The sequence below is a fragment of the Calonectris borealis genome, chromosome 1 (genome assembly GCF_964195595.1).
Source record: "Calonectris borealis chromosome 1, bCalBor7.hap1.2, whole genome shotgun sequence".
In the NCBI taxonomy this organism is placed as follows: domain Eukaryota; kingdom Metazoa; phylum Chordata; class Aves; order Procellariiformes; family Procellariidae; genus Calonectris; species Calonectris borealis.
In genome coordinates this window covers 35,836,881-35,864,366 of record NC_134312.1, presented here as the reverse complement: position 1 = coordinate 35,864,366, position 27,486 = coordinate 35,836,881, and the positions used below count along the sequence as shown (strand labels likewise).

At 40.6% G+C, this 27,486-nt stretch overlaps 1 protein-coding gene across 1 annotated transcript in view; it reads left to right on the top strand.

Moving 5' to 3' along the window:
- The first annotated feature begins 7,337 nt into the window (after positions 1-7,337).
- The window catches only part of LRIG3 (leucine rich repeats and immunoglobulin like domains 3), a 42,894-nt gene continuing 22,745 nt past the window's right edge, over positions 7,338-27,486 (top strand). The window contains exons 1-3 of the mRNA XM_075148490.1: positions 7,338-7,534; positions 14,847-14,918; positions 15,175-15,249. Coding sequence (XP_075004591.1) covers positions 7,338-7,534; positions 14,847-14,918; positions 15,175-15,249 — 344 coding nt within the window. The remainder of the gene's footprint in view (positions 7,535-14,846; positions 14,919-15,174; positions 15,250-27,486) is intronic.

Below are 27,486 nucleotides of genomic sequence, written 5' to 3'. Positions count from 1 at the left end.
GGAGATGACTAAGCTGCAGACCCGGGAGGGAAAACAACAAAGGAAAAACTTCAAAACGGACAACATTCATGGAAATGTGTGCTGATGGTTCTCTTAGCTTACCCTAGCAGAAAACCCACTTAAGAAAGTCACTGAGGGCCAAGAGAAGAAGCGCCATGGCCATTAGGGGATGGACAAACCTCAGCCTCCTCGTGTTAGCTGGCAGCTAACAAGGCTATTTGGAAGGTGACATCTGCATTTCAGAGGCTTCCCAAACCATGTTGCCTGTGTGTGAGAGATTAAAAGAGGCCATAGAAAGTTTTGCTTGTATAAGATTCCCAAAAAGTGTCAGAGCCATGAAGACGACTCATACCAGTATCCCTTGCAGTTTCTCCCAATTCCATATTAACAAGAGCAATACAAAGAGCATGTTGCAGACCATTGTTCACCAATCTGGCCAGCTGGTGTTTGTTCCAACTCCTGCTGGGCCATTGCTGGCTCCCAGCCCATCCAGATCAGCAGGCTGTGTTTGCTGCTGCTTGATCCAGCCTGCTCTTTGATGCTCCGCCTCAGAAAGTCAGACTTTATTGGCAAACATGGCTATTGCAGGTAACCCTGTAAGCAGATGTGGAAGTGGTGCAATGTGTGTTTGGCCAACTTCTTACGAGGACAATACTCGATTATTTTGTTTTATATAATAATGGGGAAAGCAGCAGACAGCAGAAAGGGGGGAGCAAGTCCAGACGACACTATAGTCTGCTATGACTCCCTGGTTTCCCAATGATGGTAATGGGATGGCTTCGTGCAAAATCTCCAGTGCTGCTTGCTGCGCTGCAACATTCGGTATTCATTTTGTGAGAGCTGTAAACCGTGTCCTCCTGAGCCTGTTACCAGTTTTCTGTAGCCCTCTCCTCCCCACTCTATTCCTCTCCACTCCTCTCCTCTTATACCTGACCCCCAAATATATGTACCAATATAGAACTTCATCTCAGCCCTCAACAGAACATTCTTTCTTTCTCTCACATAGAAAACTCCAACTGATATACCACAAAATGCTGCCTTTGATGTTTCATTGTTGATACATCCTCATTTAGTTTGTGATGCACTACTAGGTCTTTTTCCACAGGATCCTCATTTTGTATTTATACATGATACTTCACTTAAGCATAGCACTTCCCCTTTCTTTTACTAAATCTTATAAGATTTAATTTGTTAATAAATCCTTAATACAACTTGTTACATCAGCAGACAACAAAGCAGGTTATAATAAAATTAAAAACTACAATTCATATTTGTAGAGAAATTTTGCTTATTACTGTTGCAACAAACATTTAAGGTACCTATAACTGAACTATATATTAGTCTATTTAGCTATGTTTGTGTGTATGTTTGAAGGCACAGAGTGGGAATCGTCTAAAAATCCAGGGTCTAGTCTAAACTACTTACAAGGCTCTTTCTAGTCAATGGAGAGGGAGAAAAACCTCTAGAGGCTGATTCATTCCAAATGCCTTGATTGCTTATTTTAGAAAGGTAGTAATCACTCTCTGGATGCGTCTTTCTCCACTGACTACAGAGGAAGTCAAGACAACTCCTTTAGAATAGATACCAAACTTCCAAATTGCTAAAATTACACAAGATGAGTCCCAGCTGCAGCTTGTTCCCCCCTTGGAACAGATAATCAGACCTAAATTCTTCAAAGATTTAGGCCCTAACTCCCATTGATTTCTCACTGTGAGATTCTTCTAGCCACTGACTTCAATGAGAGTTACACACCTAAACGTGGTGAATACTTAACATCGGAGGGGGCTGCAAAACACTTAAAAAAATCTTACCAAATCTACCCATGACGATTTAAGCAAATATAGCCATCAAGCTCCCATGCCTCTCCTCTGGCAGCAATTTCCATCCCCGTTGCAGAAGGGAACATGTGTTCGTCCTTCAGGTGCAGTAACCCCCCACCTCAATGAAGGGGAGGGGAAAAGAGCTGGAGATATTATTGTCTGGGAGAGCCACCATTAGTTCTCTGCTCTCTAGAGCATCTCTTTCAGATTCCCTTTTCGGCCACTTCTTGATCTTTCTTACCACAAAACGTTCACTTATTTTAAAAGATTATTTAAAAAACCCCAACAAACCAAAACAACGAGTAGAACAGACCTGGCAGGTGTTTTATTACAGTAGCACCATCCTGAAATTACGTCTACTTATTTTTATTCAAATTGACAACATTTCAACTTGAGTGTTCCTTAATGACATAAAACTAACTCTTCTTTTTTCCTCTTTGAAGTTACATCATTGTAGATGTTGATTGTTTAATTGTCCTTCCAATCATGCACTAAGCTTCCCACTTAGCCCCATGCAGGACATGACTTGAAGACATTAACAATCGTCACTAATGTGGATTGCCTTAGGATGTTTAAGTTTATTTGTAATGGAGGCAAACACTCAGTGTTTGGATAAATTCTATAAAAGCTGAACATTTTCTGCCCTAGGCAAAGTTTTCAGAAAGAGTTCATATGGTTTTTCTGGTTGTAATCAGAGCATTCAAATTATGCATAATTTGGTTTTCATGGTTTCAGTGTTGGATCACATAAAGTCAAGTATAATTACTACCAAAAATAAATTTCTGTATGCACCTTGGGATATTCAGCATGGACTTATGACACACTACTAGGAGATTCACAATCACTAGGAAATTATTTAAGAACATTTTATTGTTTTCCTCAAATGCAAGTGAAATTGCAATGGTTAATCACAGGAATTGTCATGAAGTCTCAGTGCTATTATAAACTAAAAGTAGTTTATCAAAATATCAATGGCTATACCCAATGAGCAGAAGAAAAGGAGGGTGGGAAACTTTTGCATTTAAAGTAATTTCCATGAAAAATATTCCATGATATTGGATGAGATTCCTGTTTACACCACAAAGGGAAGAAGTTAAAAGGGTCTTCTGCATCCAATAGGGAGCTTTCGTGGGACTCTAGTAACTTCCAGACAGGTGCCCGAGGCAAAACATTCTATTGCCTATTGCAAGCTATTTCGTGTATGCAAGCAGTCTCCACAAAAAGCATGTCCTGCTCCACTTTTGTTTTTTAAGCAGGATGAGTCTCACTGGTTCACCTCTCTCCAGCTGTGGCTTTAGAAAAAGTTTTGTTAGCTGTAAGATTTTTTTTTTTTTTAAAACGGATTAAATTGGGGAACCTGCATTAAGAAGTGATAATCTTGAAAGGATGAACTCTTTGTTTCCTTCTCCCAGATAGTCCGAAACATCATCTTTGACTAGAAATAAAATGGAACTGGGAAGGTTTAGGAATAAATAGGCAAGACATTAATTCTACCAATACTCCTACAGGGCCATGTACTGATAGGAAAGTGGATAGATGGGCTGCTGATTTCTATCTCATTCTATCAGAACTGAGAAGTGTCAGAGCATAAGCAATGTTGTTCTGTTTTGCTTCTGCTTTTTGCTGCTGAACACTACCTAAATCACTTTATTTACCCATGAAAAGTAGAAAACCCAAAGCGAATACTAGACAGATTTGGATTACCTGGTGGGGAGACTCTTAATTCCCAGGGTGGCCTTAATGGACATAATCATTTAGTAGATGTAACTGTTCACTCCTTTTGACCTTCTGAGATAAATCCTGCAGATTTAACTGTATATAACTACATAAAATTATATGTAATTGTGTCTTGTAGTGGCTTAAGACTGCTTTGAAAACTGACCAAAAAACTGCATTTAGATTAACCAAACTGTTACAAGTTACTAATGTTACAAAAGATGTTCTAAATTTAACTCAGAACAGAAAATAAACACTATCTTAATTTGGTTTGGCTTAATTTAGTGATAGGTAAATTACTTCTAGCAATCTGTTAAAACCAGCCTGATTTGAGGTTGACCTTTTCTGGAGTTAGGTTACTTGAAAGCAGTGCCTGATTTCAATGCGTTAATGATATGTAAAAAAATCATACTTAGACAGCTTCTGGGTGTGTCTTTTGCCTGAAGTGAACGCATATTTTAAACAACATGTTTGGACTTGAATCTGTAAATCCGTGTTTATCTGATTTAAAATAATCAGGGAGTGAAAAAGACACCATTAGAGTCAACCCATAACATCCCAATGAAGGATCTACAGTTCACTATGCAACCTCCTTCCCTCCGCTCCCAACTCACCAGACTACCATGCTTGGTAGTCTCATGGAGGAAACTAATCTCATAAGCCAAACAGAGAGCTTGAGGGTCTAGTTTTGCAAGAACTTTTCTCTGCAGCCGTGCTTCCCGCTCCTCAACATCATCCCCTCAGGCTGACCTATATTCAAGCTGCCATGGAAAGGGAGTCTTTGCGCAACCATCAGGAATAAGCCCTCTTCCTTGAGCAGCTGCATGGAAAACTGGACAAGGGAATTATTCCAACTCAGAACTAAAGGGGGGGTGTTATTATTTTTGACGGGGTTGCAGTCAAATCAGTCCCTTGATCCTGTTGAATATGCATTTACATACATAATGCTGATGCCAAACAAGGGTCGGCAGAAATCCCTTGCTACATGTGGAGATAACAGAGTAGAGGAACGTGAGACATAAGCTTTGATATAAGCTTACTTAGGGCAGATATAGCCCAGCCAAACCTGTGAAGGAGACATTTGTATTTGCTTATGTACAATCATGGTGCACTCTCAACCTAAAACTAATAATGAAGAGACCCTGGGACTGGGGGCTGCCAGCACTTGCAGCATTCATATCAGGTGCAGAATTGGTCCCCGAGAGTTCTGAAGAGAGCAAATCTCCCTGTGGGAAGAAAGACTTTCTGTCGTGGGCTCTAAAGTACAGCATATAAGCGTTTTAGAATTCATAATAGAATCAGTTCTAAAATGTGTTATTGAGTATTCTGAGAAAAGAAGCTGCAAAGACAAATGGATTAATTTTCTGAATTGATTTACCTTGCTTAATTTCAAACAGCTTCATATATTAGCACTAAATATGCATTAGGTTTTTCTAAGGGCACAGTATTCCATGACTGCATGACTGGTTTTCAAAATTACAGAAACAGAAGTTCTTGCCCTTTTCAACATTTTCATCTTTTTTTTTCCTGCTTTCTTTTCTGAGATTCTCTCTTGCTCCGTAGTTCACATACACACCGTGTATATTATTGACTGCTGTGATAAAATAAGTTCAAAATGCTTTGTTTCTATTTTTTCTCTCCCTTGGATGTTAAAACTGACAACTTAGTGACTCTGTTGCCACTTACCAGTGAATCACTGCCCTTGCCAACACTCAAGACAAGCTCACTTTTCCCAGTAAGAGGCCCTTTGCTGTGCACTCTGGGAACTGTAGTACAAGGGTTAGTTACTTTAAATCCATTTTAATTTTAGTAAGGTGCTCAATAATTCTCTGGAGCAACATAAACACGAAGGTCTTCCTCTTGAATTTTTGTTTATTTTGCAAAAGTAGCAAGTACAGCATATTTTACCTAAATGTGAACACAGTATGTTCAAGTGTCTCTGTATCTTAGTATAATGGTGTGAAACAACTGGACAGCTACAACAAATGCTGGCACTTTTGAAACAGAAGGAAGCTTTCCCACTGACTTCAATGGGAACAGGTACAGGCTAATGACGGATAGTTTTGAAAATCTGAATTTGGCCATGTCGATATTTAGAATGCCTCAGTGTTTCACAGGCTTTGTTAATCTAATGTCAACCTAACGTTTTTGATTGGAAGAAGGCGGCTGCAAAGAAAGTGAACAACTATGACACACCAATGCTGCCAAGACAGTTTTCATTTACAACAAATGAGAGTAACTTCTAAATATATACTAATTAATTTTTATCCTGTATTTTGTTTGTTTGCTTGCTTGCTTTTATGTGTAAAAAAACCCATGTGTTCCAGCAGTGTGTGTTTGTTTTCCCGCAGTAATTTCCTTAAGGAGCACCAGTGGTCAATGGAGCACAAGCTGACAAAACACCACACAGCTCTGCGCACCCTATGCACCTGAAACAGTCGTGTTGACAGTGGCACATGAATGTTTGTAGTTACTCAGGACTTGCCTGCTTGGCTTGCAAATTCATGACTCCTGACTTAAAATAAAATGTAGTTTTGTTTCTTTCATTTAACCTGTGTCCTGAGATACACATGGGAACAATAAAAACGGGGATAAAGTTTCAGCCTTACAAATCTTGGTATCGGAGCTGTCAGGCTTTTGAGGCTGCAGGTCCTCAGTGTCTAAGCTGTCTACAGTCTTTCAGGTGAAACGTATAGATATAAAGGTAGGAGAGCGAGCACAGTGTCCGTGAGCAGTCTGACGACTGCTGCTGCTGCTGCTGCTGCTGCAGCTGCTGCTGCATAGGGGTGTGTGAAGCCTACAGTAATTGAATCCATGGCAGGGTCCCGGCTTACATATGGAACTTGAACAATAGGTATTTACTTAAATTACATAGATTACCTCAGAGATGTGGAATCTGTACGCCCTGCCCACTTCCCTGAACCTCTGGAGCTGGGATCCTGTGGGGAACATAATGGGCTTAATTACGGTGTCTGGACTAGCCGCGCAGGACCCGGAAGGCAGGAGTTAACCTCACCTCACCTTTTACATGCCAGTGACCCCAGGCTTGGCTGGGAACCTGCTGGGGCCTCCGGAGCAGCTTCTGGATTGCCCCGACTCGCGCTAACCGGCGCGACGGCGAAGGGAAATCCCGCACGGGCAGAGCCCGGGCGCCCTCGCCTTCGCGCCTCGGCCCGCGCGCGGTGGGCGACGCTCGGGGCACCCGGGCCCGACGCTCCGGGCACCCGGGCCCGCTGCCTGCTCTCGCCCGCTCCCGGCGAGGCCGGGAAAGACAGCAAGGGCCTGCACGTGCGCCCGCCGTGCTGCGAGGCCGGCCGTCGGCTGCCCCCCGGGGCGGGCAGCGGGCCCGGGGTGCCGCGGCCTAGCAGCAGCGGGGCGCGGCGCCAGCCCACCCGCGCCCCTGCCCGCCGCCCTACACGCCCCCAGCCCCGCGGGGCCAGGCCGGCCACGGCGGGGGGGCGGGGGTTGCGGCTGTCACATGGCAGGGGGAGGGGGCTGCGGCGGGGCGGGCCGCGCTCGGGGCTCCCCCGGCCGCGCGGAGGCGGGCTGAGGCGGCGGAAAGTTTGCGGAGTGGCTGGCGGCGGGCGGCGCTGCGGGCCCCCCCCCCCCCGCTTTCGCCCTTTACTTTTTTCCTACACCCCCACCCCCCCCCCTCCCCGCCGCCTTTCCCCCTTGGCGGCGGCTCCGGGGCATGAGCGGGAGCCGCCACCCGCGCTGAGAGGCGGGAGGTCGCGCCGCGCCCGGTTCTGTCAGTGAGGGAGCGCCAGGGACGGGAGCGCGGGCAGCGGCTCCGAGCCCGCCATGCCCCACCGGCCCCGCGTGGCGCCCGCCGCCCTCCTGGCGCTGCTGCTGCTGCCGCTGCCGCCGCCGCTGCTGGGGGGCCGCGCCGCCGCCGCTCGCTGCCCGGCGCCGTGCCGGTGCGCCGGGCACCTCGTCGCCTGCAGCCGCCTGGAGCTGAGCCGGCTGCCCGAGCGGCTGCCGCGGGGGGCGGTGCAGCTGTGAGTATCGGGGCGGCGGGCACCGCGGGGGGCTGGGGGTGCCGGCCCGCGCCCGTCCGCCGTCTTCTGCCCCTAGGGGCCCGGCTGCCCGCGGGGGCCGCGGTCCCGTCCGCGGGCGGGTTTTGGGGAGGGAAGCGCGGGCTTCGTGGCGGTAGCGAAGCGGGAGGTGCCGGCAGCGAGGTGCGCGGGGCGGGAGGGGGCAGCGCCCGGGGCCGGCGGCCGAGCTGTCAGCGAGTGCGGCGGGGGCGGCCGCAGCGGGACAGCGTCCCTGGGGCGGGCTGCGGCCCCGGGAAATCGGGCCCGGGAACGCTGCTCGGCGTTCTGAGAGGGGGAGGAAAAAAGTTCTGATGACTTTCTTGCAAAACGTGCAGTAATCATCAGGTTAATATTGATCTGTGTGTCGGGAAAACTGGTCTCGGTTTATTTGTGCAGTTCTTCATTCCCCGACAGTTTTGGGCTTGGTGACTGGAGCTTGCCCCGTTCGATCCGGTGGCACGGATTCACTGAATCTGCAGTAACGCGTACTGAAATGCCATCTGTAGAAAATTTACTTTCAGTGACAAACTTTCATGGACAAAGCATAAATTATGAGAGCTTTCTAAAAGCCTGAAAATAGCTGAGGGACTTTTCACATTTGTTTTTAATCTCTTGTCACTCAAAGATCTTCTATATTAGTCGTATTAATTTTCTATTACATTTCCAAAGCAGATTGAGATAAGGACTTTAAAGTAAACAGGAAGACTTTCAATTAGTTGTGGCTAATTCTGTTCAATTGCCTCGTCTGGAGGTCATGCTGCTTTACTCATGAAATGTGCATGGCTGTATTGACACCATATGGAACTGAACATAGGAATGGCTCTGGGAGATGAATATTTCCAGGAGTGGTATAGGAAAGTGTGAGGGGAAAGAAACTTTTTTTTTTTCTTTTGGCTTATGTGATTGAAGCATACGAATCAAATACCGGATCTGCTTTACATTCAACAACTGGCTTTGCTTCCTATTAAATTTCATCCCTCCTGTTCTTTTGAACTATTTCAGAACGCTAACAAAAGTTTTTCTGACAAAACCTAAGGCTTATTTGATACTAAGCTAAGCTTCATAGCTTAGTTTCTTAGCTTAGATTACTTTAGCGCTGTTAAGTTAAAATTCAGGTGTGACAGCATGCCAAACAAAAAAACAAGGGGAAAAATCACAGAACTTTCATTTTTAGAGTTGCTTTAAAAAGCATTTTGCATTAGCAGTAGTCCAAATTTGTCTTTTCCACTTATGTTACTGAGAGACAATAAAACACATTGCAGGGCTTTTTTGTTAGCACAAGGGAGGTTTTTCTAATTAGAATTCCCTCGGTAGTGTAAATTGTCCTTATGTAAGTTCACATTCCTTTAAAAGTGTGAGAAAATAAGTTCCACTTGTATAAATAAGCTTTGGTCTGTTGTAAGAAACCCTGCTGTGATTACTCATTGGACAGCTGTGTCACTCGCTCTTAAACTCACAGGAGTACATCTTTGTAGGTGTCACCAAACCATGTGGTCCGGCCGCTTTTGTGTAAATATTTCTTTTGTTTGTGTCAAATGCCTTAGAAGTACCCTGCGCTTTCTTCCTTTCCCTCTTCTTAATAAGAGAGCAAGGAAGAGCGTGGCGGTGTCTGCTACCTCCAGCTACTCCAGTACTTGGAGCTGGGATTGCGCAATGTTTAAGATTATAATGCATTTCAGTTTTACATAGGCAAAAAAGGTTTGAATAGCCTGGATTATTGTTGCAACAAACTGTGCATTTACAAATTGTAAAAGACTGTTTATGAATTTTATTGGTATATGTTTACTGTGTTTTCCATGGAAGTCCATAGCGGGTATAGCCAAAGGCTAGCAGTTTAATTGCAGGCTTTCCAGTCCTCTTTGGAAAACAACGACTATTACACCATGTTCTCAACATATGCAGGTGAGATCTCCCAAGCAGGAGAGGGAAGGCTCTTGTGCCTGAGAAGGTCTAGGCCCGCGTTAGGCTTTACACCTTCCTCTGCCCATATGTCTGCTCGCCCAGACAGAGAGCAGCTCGGATGAAGTTGGCTTTCTGAAGCGCCGTTTGACTCTTTCATTTGTTTTGTGTTCAAATCCCCCAGTGAAATAAAGTAAGAGTGTCTAATGTGGGAGGCTGCATGACCTCAGAGGGGACAAGGAGGGAAATAAGAAAATGAGCCTAAATACTGAGTTGCGTCCCCTTCTTTTTGGTGGCAACTGTGAGGCTACTGCTTTGTACAGAAATGGCTTCACCAAATGGAGTGATAGGGTATAATTGCCAGCTGTGATGCTGCCTTCACGGAAGATAACAGTCGGCTGAGAACTGCTAAACATTTGTAATGGTTTTGTGTACAAATAATTTTGAAGTTAGATTTCGATTTACTTCCAGGATGTCCCGAGATTGCAAGAATGTGGCTTTGTTAGAGCTGGTGTAGCAGAGCGGGAGGCGTAGGGAAGGAGGGAGGGAGGGAGGGAGGGAGGGAGGAAGGGAGGAAGAGCATGGAGCGTTGGCCGGTGTCCTCCGTGTGCGCAAACTCCCGGTGGCACTGCCGTACCCCTCGCCAGGCTCACCGAGGAATGCTAAAACTGCCGGTGGGGCAGGAGGGAAGGTCTGAAAGATGGTTTTCACTTGTGTTTGTATTACATCTTTAGTATTTACATTTTATAAATCCTCTAGTTCTCTACCAGAATTGCCAGAAAAAAGGGCCGTATGGTTTTCACAGCTGTTTTTCAATATTTTCCAGACTAAAACTTGAACATAGCAAGCTGATTTATGAGTCACTTTGGATCAGTGTCTTAAAACAGCTACAGCCTGGCTTTTTGTTTTTCAGCTCTCCTGATTTCTGCTGAATTAGCAGCTCTGTAGGCCCCAGTGGGACTGATTAAGAAGCTGTTGCTGGATTTGCATTTTAAAATTTGACTTGGGGCTCAGGTTTCTGAGTTCTCTAAGGAAGAAGATGATAATTGTGACTAAGTGTTGTAAATTAAGTTAGAGTCTAAAAGTTATATTTATAAAATGTGTGAAGAAACACTCACCCTCTCCCTTTATGCATTAGGCCTTCCTTTCAATTTTTTATCGCACAAACATTGATGTTCAGAGTTATGTTTCAGCTTTCTAACGCAGAGACTTGAGAGTTACGAAAGATGGTCATACAAACGTAATAGAGTATAGAAAATAGTTTCTTTCATAAAATGGGTTCTTAAAGGGCCTCAAACACTATGGCATGCTTTTTCAAGTGGAGGCAATTCTACTTAAATGCTCAATCACTTTTATTAGAAATCTGAGGTGAAGAACAGGTATATATACTTTTTATTGTTATAAAAAATTTCTTAATATAAATCTGGTTTCTGAAGTTTCTGAGTGCATTCACTAGTATATCTTTCATGGCTTTTGAAATCCTAGTAGCAAAAGTAATCGCAGAGGAGATTTTCTCCCCACTTGTAATGTGGTTTTAACAGACAAGGAAAATTCAGAAATGGAAAATGCCTAGTAAAAATCTTAGTGTTTTAACATTGTCAGTTCCATTTCTGTGAAGGAAAATACTGATTCGCTTTCAAACCTTTTCTTCATACTTGTTTTAAGATACGTTGAGAAATGCATTGAACTGAAATGTACTTGTAGCTTTGCGACAGGGTTGATAAATTTTTATATTTAAAAAATGCGTCCGATCCAGTGCTTATAAGTTTCAGAAACTTCTATAGGCTTAAGCTTCACTTAGAATATTAGTAAAAGACAAATATTTTAACTCTTGGTTCACTTCCAACCACTCTGATTTAACTTAAAAATGTAACTTGCAAGGCTTTTTTTTGTGAAGTTTCTCATGCCAGTAGCACTGAAATAATGTTTAATAAAATATTTATAATTCACATTTTATCCAACAATTGGTAGACAAGCATGTATACAGCTGTGTGAAATGGGCGATTCAGTATTGTCTGGGGATTTTTTTTTGTTGTTGGTTTGCTTTGGGTATTTTGCAACTTGTGTTTGACAACCTGCTGTAAGTAAACCAGAAATGAGGATTTTGTATGTATGTATTTTTTAAAGTAGGTGCTATGTGGAAAATCTGAGGGTATCTTTAGTGTTAAAAAACAAACACAAAAAAATAGTTTGAAACTGAGTGTAAGTTGTTACGCTCACGGTTGCCTTGATAGACTCCAGATGGATGTGAGCTTGAGCTATGAGTGAAAGTGTCTGGCTCCAGTGTGGTGATCATGCACAGCAGTGGTTGTAATTGCAGGATTTTTATAGTTTAAGGACTCTGCCAGATTTTTTTTTTTTTTTTAACATGTTATAACTCCAGCAGAACAAATCTACTCACGTCTGTTACTGTCTGGTAGGTCCTCTAGGCAGACATGTTTTAAATAAACCTTTTGCAGGGTTTTTAGATGAAATGAAGAAATGCAGGTTTTTAGCACTAATGCTGAAAGCTCTTTGTTGAAATAATTACTGATTCCTAAGTCTTGTCTGAAGCATAAAGAACAGTAACATATTAGGCACTAGCAGCCATAACTTCACTGAATTTTGGCTGTTTATTTGCATAGTTCTTATAATCCCTACAGACTAAAGCCAAATATTGAATTAAGTTTAAGGGTAAAAATTGTCTCTACTCTGTCCGCTTTAAAGGACCAAATTAGGTTCCCGTCTAGATCTTTGTAACAGCATACTTTTTCAGTCTTTACATTTAAGAATGCAGTATGAGAATTTCAAATCTGTACAGCTAATGTCTTCAGGTGTTAAACAAAGGGATTTTTCTCCAGTCTATGGCCAGATGAATGTTTGCACTAGATTTTTAAGCAGTGAGTGATGCAGTCCTCTAACTCGAGTGTGGTTAACCTCATTTACAGGAGAACTCAAAATCATAATGATGAAACTAACATTTGTGGGTTTTTGAAAATGTTAACACTGTATTGGTTTTCCATCTTTAAGAGGAAAATCTGTAGGGGTTTAGACACCTGGAAGAAGGAAGGCGCGGATATATATTAGGTGCTTGAGTCCAGAGCCGAGTCGCGGAAAACATGCCCTCCCTGGCCACCTGAAGGTGTTGGAGGGTGTTCCCCTTCTCTAGGTGGCTCCCCCCAGCCCTCACCCCACCTTTTTTGTGCCTTTCGCACCTGCGGGTCTGCCCTGTGCACGCTCCTGCACAGCCCTGGCTTGGGAAACGTAGCGTGTACCTCCTCCCTGCCCGTGGCCGTGAGCCAGGCGCCGGTGCCACAGCTCCGCAGCCCGCTGGGCCTGATCCAGTTGGCTGGCTCAGAGCACACCTCGTAACCGAATACTGGTGGTACCCCTCGTAATGCCCATATGTGCCTGAGATTATTTTTAATGTTTGCCTTTTTTTTTTTTTTTTTTAACCACCGACGCCGGGGGAGGACAAAGGGACGATGGAATTGTCCTGGCAAAATTGAACAAGTACCGCATAAAGCACCAAACAGTTGAGGGAGTCTAAAACATGGTTTTACCGTCCCCATGTGCTGTTGAAGAAGCCTCGGTGCCTGGCTGGGTTGCAGTGTTAACACCTGTGTCCAAGGGTCTGCGATGGTGGGTGCAGAGAAACCGGAGTTCTCTGGATCTGCAGTTGTTCAGGGCTTAGTCACAGAGCAGAACACCTAGCTCAGACCCTGAACCTAGCTTGATTTAAGCCGGTTCTGGTCTCTGTGCAGCAAGGATATGCTGATCATCAGGTTTCTTCGCTTCCAGAACTGTAGATGCAGAGTAGACACGTCCATGGCAGTCAGGCCTGTGTTTGGCATGCTCAGTATAGGTGACTGTACTGAGTCATCCAGAAAAAGTAAGGAATCCTGGAGTTTCCTCATAGATTCAACTTGAAATACACTTCATGCCCGCATGGCATGATGAGGACCCCAGGCACACTGGATGACTGTTCACTGCTTAATTAGCATGGGGAAAAGTGTCATGAAGCGTGAGAAATTTCTTTGCCTTTACCTGATGCTACAGCAGCTCGCTGCTGAAGCGTGCCGATGCAATTCTTTATGTGTCTGCTTTGCAAACTCTCACTGGAGTGAGTTTAAGAACTCCTTAAAAATAGTGCAGTTTTTGTTTGCTGGCTTGGATTAACTCAGTATTATAACGTCCAGCGAGCGCTTCGCAGATGGCTGAATCGGTGCAGGCTGTAGTATGGGAGCAGGAAGGTGCGTGTTGTGGTGGATGAGTGATTAAGAAGGGGGACGTCTTCAGCAGGGCTAGACATGGTTACAAGATCAGCTGTGAATCTGTACCACTTGTGCAGATCTCTAAGGATGTGCGAGTTTGAGTTTCTGTAATTAGCTTCTCTGCCTTCCGTTATGTGGTCGTTATTTTATTTCTGTGATGTTTCCAGTACTTCTGAGGCTACAGCAAAAGTTTCTTAGGACTCTATATTATGGTGTTACCAAACGTTTGAGAGGACACATGGTAAAGATGCATGGTGTCTGTAGGGAAAAGAATTTCTTGGCAGTGATCAAGAAAATGTGTTGCATTCTTAGTAACCTGGCTTGTTTTGTAGCAAACACTGCAAAGACATTAACAAGATTTCATGTAAACTGCATCAATATATATTTGGGATCTTCAGTAGAGAGTGGCACATGCTAAGTGCTCAAGCTACTTCTTCAAGTGCGATTAATTGTGGTATTAATGTGACTAGTGTACAGACATCTTAAAACTCAGAATAGAATTAGGCCTTCCTGTGTCTGTTTTCTTCCGATACCGCTTGTTTAAGATCCCCATTAATTTTAGTTATGTAGGAATGGAGTCCCGAATTGTGTGAAAGCGTGAAAATAGAATTGAGATTTATGGCCAGTCCTCATGGTGTACTTACAACCTGTGCATTGCTTTAGAGAAGTAAGTGAGAAGAGTAGATGATACAAATATTATGATTGACTCGAGGAATGAGACTGCCATGAGTCTTGGTTTACGAATTTTCCTTCATAGGCTAAAGCAAAGAGGTTGCTTTAGCCAGATCTTTTGTTGTGAAGGGACGGGGAAAAGGGGTTCTTGTTGGTGTATATGAGTCAAAATCTTCAGGTGTTTTTCGTGGGTCTTACACACACCCCAATGAACAGTTCTAAATTGTTCAGAGGTATAGGAAATTCTTTGACACTGCTGGCAGTGATCAAGGTATTTACACTTATTTATACCTTGTATACTCAAACGAGTTTCTATTCTAATTTTACTAATATTAAAAAAAAAATGTATGTACTTGGAAACAAATGATAGCATATTTTCAATTTAAATTGTATTGCTTTACCCAATATTTCATGGCAAAACTGACAGGCTGTTTATTTTTGTAACCTCATAGGGACTTAAGTCACAACAAATTATCTTCAATCAAGACCAGTCTCTTGGATCACCTTCACAGTCTTCAGGAAGTGTAAGTTAATTTGTCTCAATTTAAAAAAAAACAACCTAAAAGAAACCAACCAATGTTTGTGTATGCTAATTGTATAGCTATTTCTCTAGGGATAACTGGTTCAACAACAAAGATGTTTGTTCTTCTGATATTTTACATTACGTGAAACTGGAATTATTTTTTAATTTTGGGGTGACACTGTTCAGCAATTTAGCAAATCATAGTACATACTTCTGATAAACATCAAAGTTGACTCTCTCTTTTCTAATATTAATAGGAAGTTGAACAACAATGAACTGGAGATCATTCCAGATCTGGGGCCAGTCTCTGCAAATATAACTCTTCTATCTTTGTAAGTAGATCTTACTCTTGTCCCTAGTTAGTGGAACTAACTCGACAGGGTTCGTGGAAATATGTGCATTACAGAGATTAAAGTGAAATAATTGGAAATAGAGCAGCTTGTGGTTAGGAAGTTGATTATGTCATATTATTTAGTAGGTTGTTTAAAATGTGTATAATTGAGCTTAATCCTTGTAGTTTTTATGCTTCCCTCAGATACAAAGACTACATTAGAATTAATTTATGTTGTGGTAGTGCCCAGAAGCCTCAGCCCTGTTGTGCTAGGCACTGTACAAACATTAGTAAACGTTATACAAACTTGTACAATGCAGACTTTAAAACAAGAGTTATACTCTATCATTATGCATCTTGGCTGAAATCCCACTTAAATCGTGGCAGAATTCCATTAATTTCAGTGGGCAACATGGGGAAATCCCCTCGAGACGCAGCTTCAGGACAAGTATCTAGGTTAGATGATTATTTGCCAATATCTTTAAAATGTCTTTTTGAGCCCATTTTAATGTGTGGCATATTTTTTTATGGCTGCAGTTAATAGACATAATCGTGTATCACAATGATATGTATGTTCATTGTTTTGTTTGAAAGAAATTAGTAGGTTACTTGATGTGGCATCTGTAATACGGGTATAAAGTTGTAAAAGGCAAATAGGGCCCGTAACCAAAACAGTTGATTTTAAAGGAAATTTTATTCCTGAGGAATTCACTTGAAATCAGTTCGATTTTTTTCCTGTGATCTAATTTCTCTAAAATATTCAAGGAACTGCTAACAAAAATAGTTACTATCATACTATTAATTGGAAAAAAGAAAAGACACGTTTTTCATGTGTGGGATTTGGGTTTTATCAATGGGAATCTAAAGTGTCTAAGGCTAGTAATATGTAGCCCTCTGGCCAAATCCTGCCCTTGAATACAAATTGTAAGTTACCTTTCCTGAAGAAGCCTGAAGGGTTAAAACAATACAGTAAACTTTGGAAAGCTGTTCAGTTAATTAAATTGATCACTATTCAATTGCTTACATCTGGTGATTTATAGGGATTTGTTTTTACTCTGGGCCCAGGTCAGCTAAGTCAGCTGGTGCAGCCGCTGTGTCTGGACTGCTCTGTTTGAATAAGAACTAAGTGACATTTGATACTGATGTGGTTTCTTACAGATCAGAATCGAAAAGAATGAAAGAAAAAGCAGATGGTGTCTGACAAATAACTGTTGAATTTAAGCAAATCTTCTATTTTGCATTGGTGTTGATGTTATTTTTACACTGCATTCTGTAGTTTAAGCATTTAATTGATCTGAAGAATACTTTTTTTTTTTTAACCTTGCTAAGGTTCTTTTTACCACAAGGTTGGAAATACTGACATAATAAAGTGGTTTATATCGTCCCACCTTACTTCTGATGAATATAAAGTTGAGAATTTGTCTTAGCATCTCCTCTAGTCCTTCTCATCAAAACTTAACTAGTTTAGATGAACCTAAAATCATTCTGCAGTTGTGCAAAGATTTTTTTATTCCTTTGGGAGAATACATGAAAATCAGTCACTGCTGGCTTGGTTGTTCCATATCCTTAGGTCACTAGCTTGGTTCATTTACTCAGGTGGTCAAACACGGAAAAACCTTTGTTAGATCGGTGCTCTGCACTATATATGCTGACACTTAAAAGGAAAAAAAAAAAGTATTTCTAAAAGCTGTTATCATACTACCAATGCAGTTAAAGTTGGTCTGGTTGGGTGCTAGCTTGTTCTTGTTCTAATTTTGATTACTGAATATTAGCGTGCTCCAGCTGAGATTTAATACCTATTCTATGACCACAGCAGAGATTCCTTGAGATTAATATGGTAGAAATAATTCATTAAGTAATTTAAAGGTTTTGCATTAACTTATGAATGTCAGTGTATAATAGTTAAGACACTTGTTTGTTCAGTATCAAAACGGGTGTACATAGAAGATAAAATTAGAAAGTGGTATTGCACTGTTCAAAAAATAAAGCAAAGTTTCTCTTTAAAACATCTTACAGGTTGGAAGTTATTTAGGTAAAGATGTTAAATCTCATTTTACAGAAAAGAATATAAATAAAGAGGAATAATGTACAGCAGTTGTCTGGCATAAAAATATATGTAATATAGTGGTATCATAGATGGACAAATATTAAATCTAATGATACTTTTTTTTTAGAAGTGAAAAAATATGTTTACTTTTTTTTTTGTGTTGGATGTTATTTGGAGGGGTTGAATTAAACTGAGTTAGTATGATAGCTACGTCATGCAAGGAGAACACATACGGAACAATTAGATACAATTTTTAGAACCACTCTTCAAAGAAAAATTGTACTTGAAACATCTGATGACTTTTTCAGCATTTTAAACTTTTATATGAAAGGAGCTTGTGGAGCCTTTCCAAAACAAACCACTGTTTCGTTGTTGAGTCTTTGTTCTGACTTTCAAATAATAGCAGAAAAGAGGGTGCTAGTCTTCTGAAACATGAGTTGATTACATTTCTTATGAGATACATATACGTTGGTTCATTACTGTCAGTTGAAAAGCCAGTTGTTTTTTCCAAGGAGTCATCAAGCAATGCTGTGGAAGTGGTGCCCTCCTCCTTTCTTGCTAAAATCCTCATTGTTGAAGAAACTCTCTTCTTGCAAGAATTTTTTTTACCTTCTTAGTACTTGTCACTCAGCTGTTGGAGCCTTAAAATTTTACCTGTTCTGCAAGAATTTTCTTGCCCTGCAAAGGAAATTACACTGCTGGTACATCTACAGTGAATAATAGTACAAGTATCTCCATACAGCACTGTATGTCTGAATTCTTTGAGCAGTATAAACAAGCATGGGTGGATTATCATGTTAGTGTAGTTTCCATTTCTGGAGCTACCTCATTTCTAGCTACCTAATTTATATTTATCTAGCTGAGATATTTACATACCGTTGAATTATGCAGGGTAAACATAGCCAGAGCAGTAACGTTCCCAGTCATGGTCTGTCTGTAACATGAAACAACGATGCCAACATTTTGTTTTTATGGATGCCAGTTGAGAGTTGAACATCATGGGAGAGAAAAATATCAGGCAGGCACACACCCCACCACCACCCTGGAAAGACCTTATGTCTGTGTGAAGGAATATATAAGCACATGCAGGCACACTCTCATTACATGGCTGGAGATGCATCCATGATTTTATTCATGTGGTGAGTATGTATCTTGTCACATGGCATAGGAGAGCTTCTGAGTCTCCTGGGAATCTGGAACCTGCTGTGAACTGAATGGGCGGTACTTTGGGCTAAATCTGCTCAGGAGGCTTTAGGTTGTGAAGCTGTGATGGCTTGCCTGACACTAACAGATATAACATATTCCAGGCAGAGCAAAGAGTAGGATTCATCTTCCCTACCCTAAGTTCTTGAAAGTTTGACATCGTAAGTATAAGTTACTAACTGTAGATCCTCTTCAGGATGAGTGGAGAAGAAAAGGCTCTCTCTGAAGTGATTTGTCTTCCCTAAGGCAGTTCAGATGACTTTCCTACTGAAGCCCATCTAGATACCTATTTTAAACTAACTTTTAGATGTCTAAAGGTAGGTTCCTTTTGAAACGTCTAGCCAATGTACTTGGGCATGCCTGTCTTACAGTGGTGTTATTTGCAAAGGTCTGATTGCATTTTGCAGCATGTTTGACCACTTAAGTAAATTATTTGAAATTGAAATTGCAGGGTGTTCTTTTTGCTCAGCCACCCAGCCCTTTTCTCTGTCTTCTGTGAGAGAAGGCAGGAAGAGAGCAGTTTATCAAGGCAGAAGGAGAGAAGTTCAGCCGTTTGCCAGAGATTGCCAGCTCTCCAGTCAGCACAGTGGCTCTAGCCGGGAGGCCAGGTCACACCAAGTGCTTGACAACATAAGCTTTTGGGGAGAATACAGCATTTAACAACTGATTACCCCAAATACATAGTGTACAGACACCGTACACTGTAATACTGTATTTATCTATTCCTAGAAGCAAAATGTTAGATGTTTCCTAATTTGCATTCCTGAAGTGCTTGTGAAAACAGCTAAATTAATGTAGAATTGCTTTAAATGGTAGTGGTAGTTTTATATTGGAAAATTCTGCAGTTCTGGGAGAATAAACAGATTATTTTCAATTGTTTCTGGATAGGTGGATCACTTCTGTGTTAGGTAGAGAAATAGGCACTAATGTCCTCGTTCCAGGAGAACAAGCAGAGGTTCTGAAGTTGGTTCCCATTCTAATGGCATTCCTTATCCAAGATGTACCAGTCCTGTCCTATTTATCCTGAAAATCTGCTAGGATCTGTGATGTTGGTACAGGAGAAGAAAATTAGATTGTCTTCTAGATCTGTCATTGCTGTAAAGTTTTGTACCTAGGTTGAATCCAGAAATAGATTGGAACCAAGTAATATAAGTGCAATAGCCTTGTATGGAAGTCCTACATGGTGTTTAACTACCAATTACCATTTGCATAGGGGTTTTACTTTAAAACTCTTCAGAAAATATTAAGTACTTTTAGTGTGATTAGTGCTTTGTAAGGAAGAAAGACACAGCTATGCAAATGCTGCAACATTATTTAAGGTTTTGTTTAAGAATATACAGTTTAAATAAGAAACCCATACTCCTTTACTTGCAGAATTTTCAAAAATACGTAATTGTAGACACCATCCAACATCATCAGTGCACTGTATCCTTGAGTACTGTGGAAAATGGAAGGCAGCAGTGACTTTAGAGAGACGGAACAACTTTGAGTATTAAAGTATCCTGCCTCTCCCAACTAAATTTTACTGTTCTTATCAAAATGTGTATGTAGAACTAGAATTAATATTAAAAAACATGTTTCTTATTACCCACATCCAGGATATGTTATACATTAATCATCTTGCTGTCTGTAGGGACTAGAAAAGCTGTATATGCCAAAGTGTCTGGTGCATATAGTGAAATTCTGATGTTAGACTAGCTTTAAAAGATAGTGTTTTAAATACATTTGTGATTTTACATTTTATTGAATGGAAATTATTTTATTTAAAACCACTACTACTTATGGTGCAGGTGATTTAGATGGAAATATCCTTGTAGCTTATGTTGTAAAGTCCGATCATGTTAGTCTAGAACACAAACAAATATTCAGTCTTACTAAAGCCAGAGTGGAAACTACAAAGTTCGTGATGCGGAAATAAGAGGAGCATGGATGATTCACAATTCAGTAATGTTTTTCAAGTTTTACATTAATATGTGGTTTGTATTAGGTTCCCACTTTACTTTTTTCAAAATGTGAAATCTTCTTTTCATAAAAGACATACAGAATATGCAACATGGTACGGGTTTTCCGTTGCTACCCTGAGAGGATCCTCCAACCCCATCTGCTCAGGAAGTCTTTAACGCAGTTAAAACAAGGAATTGCATGGCCATTCAGTTTTGAGTTGAGATGATGAAAAATGTTGCCAGTATTGAGCAGTTTTCTCGAAATGTGCCCACTTGTTTGTTAGGTGCTGGACTGAATCCACAAGTCACTTTCTGAAGGCTTTCTACAGCCTTTGGTTTGTAATGTCTTTCTGTTGGTATATAGGAGTTTAAATGCATTGGCTTTGAAGACATGTGTCGTGTGTCCTGGATCTTTAAAAAGGTAAATGAACAAAAAATATTAACAAAAAAGATTGGTCAGGAGATAAAACAGGACAAAAGGACTGAAAAGTAGCCAAACTTAATTGACTGCAGGGGTCACAAGTTCTCACAGTACGCAAAATTGTTCCAGCTTTAAATGTAGCTTTCTGATCAGCCACTCTAAAATGACTCTGATTGATTACTTCGTTATTCATCTCAGGCCTTTGGTGTTCAATGAGCACTTCTGAGAAGCAAACCGAAAAGTTAAAAGTGAATTGCTGTACTGAAAAAGTGCAAAGTCAATCTCTTCAAAGGAAACAAAAAACCTCAAACAAAACACAACAACAAAAAAAATTATCTAAGTCATCAACAATGATTTGTTTAAAAAAAATGATTGTTTTGGTCACTGAAAACAAACAAAAACCCAGGGAATGCCTAAAAAGTTTTTTCAGATCCAGACAGTAGTGTGTGCTCTCAATGGGAGGTTCTATTTGTTGCTCATCAACCCACACAGCTGCAGCGGGGAATTTATTGGAGAAGATGATCTGCAAGTTTTAGTGTATACTAGGCTTCATAAATAAGCTCTAATTTTAAAATTAAGTTATCAGAAGAGCCCAGGTTTAGCTTTGTGTCTTCCTATATTGGCTCCTTCCTGCTATCTTGCTCATTAATCCTGATGTCAGTCATCAGTGAAATTTCTTCAGTGCGCTTTGCTCCAATCTGAATAAAATCCCATTGATGAAAGAGCTGCTTACAACGTCCGTGTTTCTTGAGATTGGTAAAGCATTGTGCTATCAGGCAGTGGAGGCAGAGCTAACTCCGATGTGATGCAAAGTATGTGGAGCTTATGATACTGCAGTGTCAGTATCTTTACTTACAGGGCTTTCAGGGATGAATGGGATTGTTCATGCTACCTAACTTAAATATGTAATCTGCCAAAGGATTTTTCTTTATAGCTCTTAAAACTAAGTAAACTATCTCTTAAGTTGAAGTGGCTTCTCGTAGATCTTTGCTAAACAAGATGCTGAGCTTGTGACTAAAGGTTTGTAAATTCATCTGCATTTTAGTCAGCTTTGTACTTGCTTCCATTCTTCTTACCAGGAAGAATAAAACAGTCTTACCTTCTTCATTTGGGGGGGGAAATAATAGAGCATATACTGGTCACTGATTTTCATTCTTGGTTAAAAAAAAAAAAAAATCTGTTGCCAAAAAGATACTGTTCCAAAATTTGAGCGTGCACTGTTGCATCCTAGCTTTGATTAATCAACATACAGCTTAAATACCTATGTAACTTTATGCACAAACATAGTTACTGAAGAAAAGTGGTGATTAATCCCTTTTACTATTTAGAAGGGATTTTATTTTAGTATTGTGTGTCCATTTCTGTTTAAAATGTGGAAAAGTGTATTTAAATGTGTTTTACAATAAAGCGCATCCCAGATCATGCTTCAAATAGTCATCTTAAGAAGTAAAATTCAATTAATTGAAGGAAACATGCAAAACAGATTATACATTTGCCCCAGCTGGCAATGTAGAAGTAAGAATAATAGTTTGCATTGTGTGGCAGTATCTTAATAAGGAAAACTCCTGCGAAGGGCCTTCTGTAAAGACAGAAGTTTTTTTCATAATCCTTGTTTGCCAGATTATTTGGAATAGGGGTAGGTATGAGAAATCTGCCTTTTTGTCATCTCACAGTAGGCTGGAGTGGAAGCTGTGTAAAATCCAGGAGAACGCTGTCTCAGTTTGCATTTAGAAAGCTACAGTCACAAGAAAGAAGTTTAGACACAACTCCTGAAAATGAAAGCTTACATTCAGTAGGAGTGGATGCCTTTCCCTTCTGTGCTTGCCAGAGAAAGTGGTATTGTGTGTTTATAAAGCTAGCATACTAAACTGAAGTCTGGCTCCCAATATTAAGAAAATGTTGGTCAAATATTTTACATCCTTGTCATCTCTTCAGCTACCACTTTATTATGGGAAGGATTAAGCTTTGGAGGCTGCCTGGAAGAGTTTGTTTTGAAGAAGGATTGAAAGAAAGGATAGAGGAATGCCAGACTGGGCTTCAGGCATAAGGCTACTTGGAGAAAGTCCCAAAAATGAGAGTGGTGGTAAACCATGTGTGACTTGGGCTGAAGTTGCGAGCAAAAAGCTAGAGCGAAGAAACTTACTGGAAGTAGTTCTTGCAGTCTTTGACATTTGGTGTGGAGACTAAGAGGAAGTAAATGAAAGAATTTGAAAAGGAACCTGTTTTAGTCAGACTTGCAGACATGGAAACTAGATTTTTATGGCAGCAATTTAGGCTGAATGATGGGAAAGGGAAGAAGTATGTAGAAACGCCGAGTTTGTTGTAGCAAAAATATAAAGTAGTGAGAGCCTAGACGAATGCTTTTGCAATGAGAATGGAAAAGAATGCAAATTTTATAAGCTCTTTGCAGTGGAAAAAAACTGGCATGGTTTTCTGATCAACAGTGTTAAAGAAAAAGATGAATTAAAAAGAATAATAATGGATCAGAAAAACAGAGAACACTGTTCCTGTGTGACAAAATGGAAGAATGGTAGGAAATTTTACCAAGAAGGAGGTGCCAAGTTGTAGGGCATACAGTACAGAATGGAGTTAAGAGGTCAGGCATAAGTATTGGGGTTATATCTTAGAGAAGTGGTAGGTGGTTATTGCAATAGAGCAGTGAAATGTACTGACTCAGTGCTTTGAGTGAAATAGAAGTGGACAGGACAACATCCCTCAACTTGTATTAACAGTTGAGATTAGGAGTAGATCTAGAAGGGTGTGCAGTCTGAAGTGCCTAGGCTTTGGTCTGCGCCCTCTAAAAGGGAGGGTTGGCTCTGTAACAATAAAGGATAGGTGTTTTTACTTAACAAATCCATACATCAGATTAGAAATATGATTTATAATATTGGAGGTCATTATGCTGGGTTTAATCTAGGTCATAGATTTATATATTTTTATATATATCATTATATATATATTTTTATATATATTTATATATATTATTTTATATATATTATATTTATATTTATATCACAATTATAATTGTCCAAGATTTTAGCATTAACTAACAGTCATAGAGTGCACCAAGTCTGCAGTGGGTTATTATTCCTGTTGTCAGCTCATGCTGAAATAGCTATGCCTGCATTGCTTTTGTTTACCTTCTTTAAAATAAAGTAATGAACTTATATATTCACTTGGCTATCACGTGCTAAGTAACTTGTGATTATTTTGGAAAGGCCAGAAAGTGTAATGGGAAGCAGACTCCAGGGTATCAAGAAGAGAGTTTGGAAGGAAAGTTTAATTAATTACGTATTGGTATTATGACTAGAATCAGGAGAGAATTGCTATGGAAGTATCATGTGTTTGGAAGTTTGGATTTGCCTCTGTCTTCTTTCTGGTGATGAAAACATCTCTGATCCCGGAGTTGTTTCATTCTGCATCTTTCTCTTCCCCTTTTCCCAGTTTATGTTTGGTTTAGGAATCAATAAACCTTTGCTCTCAGGTTTTGGACAAGGTATCAGTAGCCTGCAGAGTTCTGAGTTTTCATTTTCTACTTTATGCCTGTATACCACAAAAAGCACAAAAAATAAGAGCAGAGATTTTCTGACACCTGCCTTGAAAGAGCAATGACAGGCATGGATCATGGAATGAAGGAGACCTTCAAAAAAAAAGAACAACTGCTTGCCGCAAGGAACGTGGGAAGCCTGTGTGTGAAGGAGGCATCAGACTTGTAGACCTACCAGTAGGACTGGAAGTGAGCCAGAATCCTGGCTCTATTTCTGGCATCTTCGTCTTGGAGAAAAACAGTTTCACTTGAAATATTTCTGTATCTAACAGTTGCAAAGATTCAAAAAAATGGAGGTTCTTAATTCAGTGCAGCTGGGTGTCTAATGGTGAGAAGAGCATGTAATCCCATTCATATCGGGATTTTTGTAAGGGTAGTGTTCAGCTTGAAACCATAATTACAATATTTTAAATGATGTAATTGTTTATTACGATCTGGCTAATTTTAGTAGTCAAATGAGTAGAAATTGAAGGGAAAAAAAAAAAAGATTTTTTTTCTCTCTTTCTTCTTGTAGGAGTTACTAAGACTCTTTCTTCTAGTATGTGCTCCTTAAAGTTGTCCAGCCTTATCCTAAAAGCCACAAAGCATGAGTCTTCCGGCACTTTCTGAGGAAGTTTATTACAGTATTGATCTTTCATCTTTACTATCCATTTTTTTTTTTCTTTTTGCTTAAATTTTCTTCCACTCAGTGTGTTGACATCATTGTTTCTTACAAGAGCTCCAAAAGTCCAAAGGAGTTTGAGAGGGCAGGAGGAGGAGTGCAAGAAACAATAGATGATATGCCAGGAGTCATATGATGTCAGTGGTTGAGTGGAGGGAAGAACAGGTGATGCAACCACAAAGATTTGAGGAAATGTGAAAAAGGAGGCTGTGAGCTGTAGAGGCACGTGACGGAGACCACCCGGTACGTGCTCGGATGTGGACAATCACGTCTGCCTTGCCTGTGCTGTGACATGGCTGCTTCCAAGCCAGCTCTAATCTGGAAGCCACGTAAACAGAAGACGGTCAAACTAAACATCTGTGAAACCCGGTGTCTTGGCTTCAGCACTGCTCAGAAAGATATATCTAGCCCTAGCAGAGTGCTTTTTTCTCTTTACATATACTCTTAGTCTCTAGCAAGAGAGTCTACTATGATTTCATTTGTCTGTCTGTGAGACAAATTCAATATAACGTGCCTCGCAGGGCTTAGTTGAGGGACAGGAGATACAGTCTGCGTTCAGAATCACACAGATGTTAAAACAGTTACTTTACATCTATAACTTTGGAGAACAGGCTGCGCAGACACAGCTCTCCAAAATCGTCTTTCTGGACAACTTGGTTTTTATCAGGTTGCTCCACCTCCAGACTCCTACACATGCTCCTTGTCAGGATTGTGGTGTAAGGTAAGACTAAGAGGTTCTCAAAACACAGCAGATCAAGATCTACCTGGAAGAAAGAGTTATGCTGGAGAAGGAAGTGCAAGAGTATTTTTTTGTGCTGAGATTTTGAATAGAAACAAAAGATAGGACTTTAGGTCTTAATCTATTTCAGAATTGGGGCTTCCATGTTACAGAGTCAAAGTAATGAAGCTTACATAGATATTTCTCTCACTTAGAAAACATTACATATTGACAATCTTTATCGAGAGATACTTAGTCATATTATATCAGATCTTTAAAAGTTGGGATTTTTTTTAGCACATAAGAACTATTATGTCTAAATGGTGTTAACTAGATCCTTAACAAAATAGATACGGAAGTTGCTGTCCTGCTTTGTATTTCCCCAGAGGCAAGGAAAGTACAAGTCGATATGTCAGATATGTTGTAGCTGTTGTTTATACAGAGTGAATCTTGAGATCATGATTGATAGGGCTGTTATAGATGTTTTGGCCTAGTGGTGTGGTTAAAGTCATGAATGCTGAGACGGAAAGCTAAGGTTTCTCATACCCATAATGAAAAACTGATATTCTGTCTTAAGCTGCTATTCACACAGGCTTATGTAAAAATAATTAAATCAGTCTGCATGCACTCTTGGTTTGTTGGGGTTTTTTTTTTTTTGCTGCAAGTCAGGGTGTAGGCACTCAAATTGCAGAAGGCATGTGCAAATTTATGCAGGTATGTTTGGTGGTTTTATCTGTGTTCCTCGGTGCTCCTGCTGCTTTAGCTGTAACAGAAGTTCCAAGGAAGCTGCCACATGTTGCTCTTCCTTGCACATGAAGAAATTGTGATTAGATTGCTGCAGGTCTGCTTCTGTGAGAACTTGATGCGCAGGTTCTCTTGGTGCAGGGGATCTCTGTTGCTCTGATCTCCCCTTGAGGGTCTGTGAAATGAAACCAGTGCGGTGTGTGCAGCTCCTTTTGTCTGAGCACAGTAATAACAGTTGGTTTTTTGGTTTTGGGGGCGGGGGGTGTTGGGTGTTTTGGGTTTTTTTTTTTTTGCACAGTGAACAAACTTGAATGCCATTGTGCCAACACAAGATACTGTTTGGTTCTACTTTGACAATTAGATAGGCTTGCATTTTCAAACACGTCCTCCTTTACTAATTTTGACGGTGATTTGGCAGTTATGGGGAAACCGATACATTGTTTTTATTTGATTTGCTTAAGTGATCATTGTGAAGAAAAATCAAATTAGATTTGAACTTTCTCATTTTAACTAAAGTTGGGCCTTAAAGTAGAACTATTTGGATATGTTCAGCGCTGGATAATCTCCTTCTAGGTGTGAATTATGGCACTTAAATTTTTTGAAGAGAAAACTGGACTAGGAGGTTGGGGCAATAAGGAGTGAACCATGCATTTGAGTAGCTTCTACAAATATGATTAAGCAGGAAGGTGCAGTGAGGGCTGGTTTGATTTTCATTGTGGGATGGACTAGGACTTTGATGTGTAGCTCTGTTTTGGTGAACAAAAGAAGTTGCTTTCTCTCCACAATATGACCTTACCATCACCAAAAAAAAAAAGAAGATCCCTGAAACAAACAAGATGGGTTGTTTTGTTTGTTTGTTTTTGTTGTAACCTGGTCTGTGTCAGGTAATTTGCCAGTTAGTTTAAGTGCTAATCTGAAGGCTGTATGAAAGTTTTACTTGGTTCCATTAGGTCC